At 47.6% G+C, this 7,887-nt stretch overlaps 1 protein-coding gene across 1 annotated transcript in view; it reads left to right on the plus strand.

Annotated features, from left to right (window-relative positions):
- The window catches only part of atp10b (ATPase phospholipid transporting 10B), a gene marked incomplete at both ends in the record, with an annotated part of 20,732 nt that extends 13,323 nt beyond the window's left edge, over nucleotides 1-7,409 (plus strand). The window contains 8 exons of the mRNA XM_084459567.1: nucleotides 1,468-1,747; nucleotides 2,043-2,119; nucleotides 2,598-2,723; nucleotides 2,966-3,166; nucleotides 3,378-3,458; nucleotides 5,302-5,406; nucleotides 6,561-6,748; nucleotides 7,115-7,409. Coding sequence (XP_084315693.1) covers nucleotides 1,468-1,747; nucleotides 2,043-2,119; nucleotides 2,598-2,723; nucleotides 2,966-3,166; nucleotides 3,378-3,458; nucleotides 5,302-5,406; nucleotides 6,561-6,748; nucleotides 7,115-7,409 — 1,353 coding nt within the window. The remainder of the gene's footprint in view (nucleotides 1-1,467; nucleotides 1,748-2,042; nucleotides 2,120-2,597; nucleotides 2,724-2,965; nucleotides 3,167-3,377; nucleotides 3,459-5,301; nucleotides 5,407-6,560; nucleotides 6,749-7,114) is intronic.
- Between the last annotated feature and the right edge of the window lie 478 nt (nucleotides 7,410-7,887).

The following is a 7,887-nucleotide window of genomic DNA, read 5'->3' on the forward strand; positions in this document are numbered from 1 at the left end:
GGAGGAGAGGGGGGGAGAGGGGAGGAGAGGGGAGGAGAGGGGAGGAGTGTGGGGAGAGGGGAGGAGAGGGGAGAGGGGGGGGGGGGAGGGGTGAGGAGAGGGGAGGAGAGGGGAGGAGTGGGGAGGAGAGGGGGGGGGGGGGGGGAGGGGTGAGGAGAGGGGAGGAGAGGGGAGGAGAGGGGAGGAGCATGGGGAGAGGGGGGGAGAGGGGGGGAGAGGGGAGGAGAGGGGAGGAGTGTGGGGAGAGGGGAGGAGAGGGGGGAGGGGGGGGGGTCGGAGGGGTGAGGAGAGGGGAGGAGAGGGGAGGAGTGGGGAGGAGAGGGGGGGAGAGGGGGGGAGAGGGGAGGAGAGGGGAGGAGTGTGGGGAGAGGGGAGGAGAGGGGGGAGGGGGGGGGGGAGGGGTGAGGAGAGGGGAGGAGAGGGGGGGAGAGGGGAGGAGCATGGGGAGAGGGGGGGAGAGGGGAGGAGAGGGGAGGAGTGTGGGGAGAGGGGAGGAGAGGGGGGAGGGGGGGGGGGTGAGGAGAGGGGAGGAGTGGGGAGGAGAGGGGTGGAGAGGGGGGGGAGAGGGGGGGAGAGGGGAGGAGAGGGGAGGAGCGTGGAGGAGTGGGGGCCGCCAGGCTGCTCTCAGGTGGGCCCGGGCTGGCGTGATGGATGCGCTGCGTTACCCCCGATAGTCTACTACAGCTAGAGATCTCATTAGAGCCACAGCACACGAACGCTGTGACCAGTTATCACACCCAACCCTCGTAGGAAATACACCTCCCTCTGTTTATGAACACATTCCCTTTATGAAGAACATTCGTAATGAGCAATTTGTACTTCCATTATACAGAATCAATGTCCAGAGTCTCTCTCTCTCTCTTACGATCCTACCCCGAAGTTATTGAAGAGAGAGAATCGCTAGATGAGATTAGCTATGCTGGATTTCACCTAGATACTTTTCATCATGAACAGTAGGCTAAACCCACAGCACAGCTGTAGCTGCAGTCATGGCCCAGATTCTGAATGTGATGGAACCAGACCTGCTAAAGCTGAGGATACACTACAAGATATTATGCCTGATTTCATACATGATTCACAATCCTGCCGAGTCTGTCCTAGTCAGCTGCAGTCTGCACTAGTTGGGAGTAGTGGGAGTGGCAATTTGGAACAGAAATCTCTAAGTGTATGATGGGTACAGATTTAAATCGGCAAGTGTATGATGAGAACAGACTTCTCCCGATCCGAGTCGGAGCATATCAACACAATCCATCCTCAAAACGTTTTGTGTTCATTTACACCTGTAGTTTCACGTGGTCAAGCACTATCTGAATGCAATCCAATCAACCAAAACACTTTCAGAAAAACAGGTTCTAAAATGGTTCTAGTCTGAAACTTCACCAAATGATTCATCAAATGAAAGGACTTTTTAGTGCTGGTCGAGGCTTAATGTGTGTCTGGGTCTCTGTCCACACCCCCTCCTCCCAGGCCATGTGTGCCTCCTTCTTGGACTGCATCCTGGAGGAGGTGAGGCGGAACGAGCGTGCCCCCGGGGGCTCCAGGGTTGAGGGGCCCCCCGGCCCCACCATCAGCCTGGTGACTGAGGGCCGTACCCTGGCCATGGCCATGGAGTCCGACCTGCAGGACCGCTTCATGGAGCTGGCGGCACGCTGCCGCTCCGTCCTGTGCTGCAGGGTCACGCCCTTACAGAAGAGCGCCGTGGTCCGGCTGGTCAGGAGCAAGCTAGGGGTCATGACCCTCGCCATAGGTAAGAGACACCTGGAGGATGGGCGTGATCCAAAACGATGTTTAATGGTGCCTGCATACTGCCCCAACCGATGCCAACCAACACCAAGGTTGGATCGGTGTGCCATGTTTGTTGGACACTGCTGGTGTCAGTTGGATGGATTTTACGGCTGAATTTGAAACTTACAACTTTCTAACAACTCAATGCATCTAAAATCAACACAAACTGAAAAACTCATCGTAGCTGCTTTAAGGAGACAAAGTGGGAATGAAAATAGAGCATTTATAATGAACCTTTTATGGCTTCTGAACTTCAGGAGATGGTGCGAACGACGTGAACATGATCCAGGCAGCAGACGTCGGCGTGGGCATCTCTGGACAGGAGGGAATGCAGGTCGCTATCAAATTCAAATTCAAATGAACTTTATTAGCATTAAATACAGTGGTACAGTATCTGTTGCCAAAGCAAAACGGTGATAATGGAGAACAGGATACAACATACAGATTGAAATGGTTAAAAAAGGATACTGCAGTAAGGCCCATGAGGGCAGGGGAATTAACACAATAAAAAGGTTTTATTTACATAAAAGGAAAGGAAAATGATAGGTCAGTTCTCTTGTCTCATGTGTTCACAGGATATTATGTAAACAGCAGCTAGTCTGGCTCATACTAAACTATCAGATGTTCTTTTAATTTTCTTTCTCCATTAGAGATAGTTGATACAGTATGAAGGAAACAAAGTGTGTAAGGTGGACGTACAGTATGATGAACCCCTGCTCTCTGGCCTGGGGGCCCCCTCCCACATGGGCCTACCAGACCACCATGGGGCCAAACCACTACTTAAGAGCCTGTGTGTCCTCTGTCCTCTCTAGGCGGTCATGGCCAGTGACTTTGCCATCTCCCGCTTCAAACACATGAAGAAGCTCCTGCTGGTGCATGGACACTGGTGCTACTCCACACTGGCCAACATGGTGGTTTACTTCATCTACAAGAACGTGGTGAGACACCAGTGCATGTATGAGTAGCGTCTGTTTTTTTTTTTTCCGCCTGTGTGTGCAACACCAAACAATTCACAAAATATGCGGCGCCGTGGTTCAAACCCAAGCTACGTCTTTAACACGTGTTCATGACCTATCCCAATGACTTAACACGTGTTCTATCTGAGCATGTCTTTGCACACGGCACCTGTGTCTTGTACGTTATGATAAATGAACATACCTGAGTCCTCCCTGCTCCCCAGATGTATGTGAACCTGCTGTTCTGGTACCAGTTCTACTGCGGCTTCTCGGGAGCAGCCATGGTGGACTACTGGCTGCTCATCTTCTTCAACCTCTTCTTCACCTCCGCCCCGCCCATCATCTTCGGGGTCATGGACAAGGATGTCTCCGCGGAAACGCTAATGGGCCTCCCCGAGCTGTACCGGAGCGGACAGCAGTCACGGGTCAGTCACCATGGTTACAGTATCATAGGCAACATCTTAAACAACCAAATGTGTTGATGTCTTGAAAACATAAGTTCACCTTTGACCTTGGAGGTAAGAGTTAGATTAGTGGATAGTGAAACATTTTTTAATAGTTAGTTGAGAGTATATATGTCACTTTACAGTCACATCATAACTACAGAATGATGCAGTAAATCTCAACTCTGTGTAGGAGTTTAAGCGGTCAACGTTCTGGATCATGATGCTGGATGCCTTCTACCAGAGCCTGGTGTGCTTCTATATACCATACTGGGTAAGACTGGGACCTCTATATACCATACTGGGTTAGACTGGGACCTCTATATACCATACTGGGTAAGACTGGGACCTCTATATACCATACTGGGTAAGACTGGGACCTCTATATACCATACTGGGTAAGACTGGGACCTCTATATACCATACTGGGTAAGACTGGGACCTCTATATACCATACTGGGTTAGACTGGGACCTCTATATACCATACTGGGTAAGACTGGGACCTCTATATACCATACTGGGTAAGACTGGGACCTCTATATACCATACTGGGTAAGACTGGGACCTCTATATACCATACTGGGTTAGACTGGGACCTCTATATACCATACTGGGTTAGACTGGGACCTCTATATACCATACTGGGACCTCTATATACCATACTGGGACCTCTATATACCATACTGGGTTAGACTGGGACCTCTATATACCATACTGGGTAAGACTGAGACCTATATATACCATACTGGGTAAGACTGGGACCTCTATATACCATACTGGGTTAGACTGGGACCTCTATATACCATACTGGGTAAGACTGAGACCTATATATACCATACTGGGTAAGACTGGGACCTCTATATACCATACTGGGACTTATATATACCATACTGGGTTAGACTGGGACCTCTATATACCATACTGGGTTAGACTGGGACCTCTATATACCATACTGGGACTTATATATACCATACTGGGTTAGACTGGGACCTCTATATACCATACTGGGTTAGACTGGGACCTCTATATACCATACTAGGACTTCTATATACCATACTGGGTTAGACTGGTACCTCTATATACCATACTGGGACTTCTATATACCATACTGGGTAAGACTGGGACCTCTATATACCATACTGGGTAAGACTGGGACCTCTATATACCATACTGGGTAAGACTGGGACCTCTATATACCATACTGGGTAAGACTGGGACCTCTATATACCATACTGGGTAAGACTGGGACCTCTATATACCATACTGGGTTAGACTGGGACCTCTATATACCATACTGGGTTAGATTGGGACCTCTATATACCATACTGGGTTAGACTGGGACCTCTATATACCATACTGGGACCTCTATATACCATACTGGGACCTCTATATACCATACTGGGTAAGACTGGGACCTCTATATACCATACTGGGTAAGACTGAGACCTCTATATACCATACTGGGTTAGACTGGGACCTCTATATACCATACTGGGTAAGACTGAGACCTCTATATACCATACTGGGTAAGACTGGGACCTCTATATACCATACTGGGTTAGACTGGGACCTCTATATACCATACTGGGTTAGATTGGGACCTCTATATACCATACTGGGTTAGACTGGGACCTCTATATACCATACTGGGTTAGACTGGGACCTCTATATACCATACTGGGACCTCTATATACCATACTGGGTAAGACTGGGACCTCTATATACCATACTGGGTAAGACTGGGACCTCTATATACCATACTGGGACTTCTATATACCATACTGCTCTATAAATAAAGTGTATTATTATTATTATTATTATTATCATTATTATTATTATTATTATTATTATTATTATGATCATTATTGTTGTTAATATTATTATTATTATTATTATTATTATTATTATTATTATATACCACACTGGGTAGGACTGGAACTTGAGTTTATGAGTGATTTATATTGTCTTATTTAGTCAAAATTAATTTCTGTCTGTCTCCTACTTGGTAACCTAGCCCTGGGTAATCCTGTCAGAATCCCAACCCCAGCTAGATAGTCACCGTGGTTACGGGAGTAACTGTGGAGAGACTATTTGAATCATGACTTCTCTCTTTCAGACGTACGCGGGGTCAGACATCGACCTCTTCACCTTTGGGACTCCTCTGAACACTGTGGCCTTATTCAGCATCCTCCTGCACCTGGCAATAGAGATACAGACCTGGGTGACAGCTCCACTATATCACATTACATCACACTATATCACACTATATCACAGCTACCACTATATCACTCTATATCACACTATATCACACTATATCACACTATATCACAGCTACCACTATATCACACTATATCACTCTATATCACACTATATCACACTACATCACACTATATCACACTATATCACACTACATCACACTATATCACACTATATCACACTACATCACACTATATCACACTACATCACACTATATCACACTACATCACACTATATCACACTATATCACACTATATCACACTATATCACACTACATCACACTACATCACACTATATCACACTATATCACACTATATCACACTACATCACACTATATCACAGCTACCACTATATCACACTATATCACACTATATCACACTATATCACACTACATCACACTATATCACACTACATCACACTACATCACACTATATCACACTATATCACACTACATCACACTACATCACACTATATCACACTATATCACACTACATCACACTACATCACACTATATCACACTATATCACACTATATCACACTACATCACACTACATCACACTATATCACACTATATCATACTACATCACACTATATCACACTATATCACACTACATCACACTATATCACACTATATCACACTATATCACACTATATCACTCTATATCACACTACATCACACTATATCACACTATATCACACTATAGCACACTATATCATACTACATCACACTATATCACACTACATCACACTACATCACACTATATCACACTATATCACACTATATCACACTATACAGTATCAACTATATCACACTATATCACAGCTACTACTATATCAACTATATCACACTATATCACAGTTACCAATATATCACACTATAACCCAGCTACCACCATATCACACTATATCATCGCTACCACTATATCATCACACTTTATCAACTAGTCAACTATCAACAACTTACATTACGAAAAAAAAACACCACATGTTTATACACTTCCCCCAGGAAATCACTTCTCCATGTTATAAAAACCCCAGTAATAGATTCTCTGTCTTTCCTTTCTAGTTGATGTCTCTCAGCTCCTCTCATGGTCTCTCTCTCTGGTCTCTCCTCCTCAGACGGTGGTCCACTGGGTGATCATGCTGGGTAGTGTGCTGCTGTACCTGGTGGTGACTCTGCTCTACAGCGCCTTGTGCGTCAGCTGCAACCCCCCCTCCGACCCCTACTGGATCATGGAGCAGCAGATGGCTGACCCCATGTTCTACCTGGTCTGCACCATTACCACAGTGGTCGCCCTGCTACCCAGGTACACACACCATTGGTTAATTGGTTGATTGGTTGATTTGTTGGACGATTGATCCTCTCTCCCCGCCTCTCTCCCTCTCTTGGTCTGGGGAATGTGTTGGTCCGCTCCCCCTAAACACTACAGGGTTGACTGAAGGCCTCTCCTGGTGGACAGGGATGAGATGCTGAGAAGGATGGAGGAAGGATGGAGGAAGGATGGAGGAAGGAAGGATGGAGGCCTCTCGGCTCTGTGCTCTACCACGTCTGCAGACACAGACTCAGCGTGCTCTCAACGCTCTGATTTACATCAAAGCAATGCATATTCTTCTGTCCTACTTTCCTATAACCACCACCTCTCTCCCCCTCTCTCTCTCTCTCTCTCCCCCAGGTACACGTTCCACGCGGTGAGGAACACTGTGTCCCCCTCCCCCATCGTCCGGGCACGGCATCTGGATCGGTTGGACCCGTCCACCAGGGACCAGTGGATCCGGGAGTGGAGGGGGCTCAGGGGCGCGGGGAGGGAGGCGGGACACGTCTCCGGCCTCCCGCCCCCGCCCTCCCCCACCCCGGAACACTCCAGGCCCCCGTTCTCTCCCCTCCCTCCGGTGGCTCCCAATTATGACGTCACAGGAAGTGATAGCATAATAAATGACATCACAGAGAGCTCTCCGAACCCCCTTTAGCTCTGAGAACTCTGGGTACGTCTCATGGTCCCTGCCTAGTCTCTTAGGGGGGAAGAGACGCAGAAATGCTGCAGAACAACTTGTATTCATTATGAATGTGGTGCTGATCCAGCGATGTGGAGACTGGTTGTGTGAGAGCTGGCTCCTATCTGGATAATGTTATTATGGCCCAGTGAGTGATGATCCTGGGCTTGACATGTTTGTGTACCTGCAACCTCGCGCTCCACATGGGTAATGAGTTCATGAGATGGAACACTTGAATATGAGGCCCACTCCCTCTCTCCCTTTACCCCTCCTCCACACACACACACACACACACACACACACACACTCCCTCTCTCCCTTTACCCCCCCTCTACACACACACACACACACACACACACACACACACACTCCCTCTCTCCCTTTACCCCCCCTCCACACACACACACACACACACACACACACACACACACACACACACACACTCCCTTTCTCC

The sequence above is a fragment of the Borostomias antarcticus genome (genome assembly GCF_949987555.1).
Source record: "Borostomias antarcticus genome assembly, chromosome: 28".
Classification (NCBI taxonomy): Eukaryota; Metazoa; Chordata; class Actinopteri; order Stomiiformes; family Stomiidae; genus Borostomias; species Borostomias antarcticus.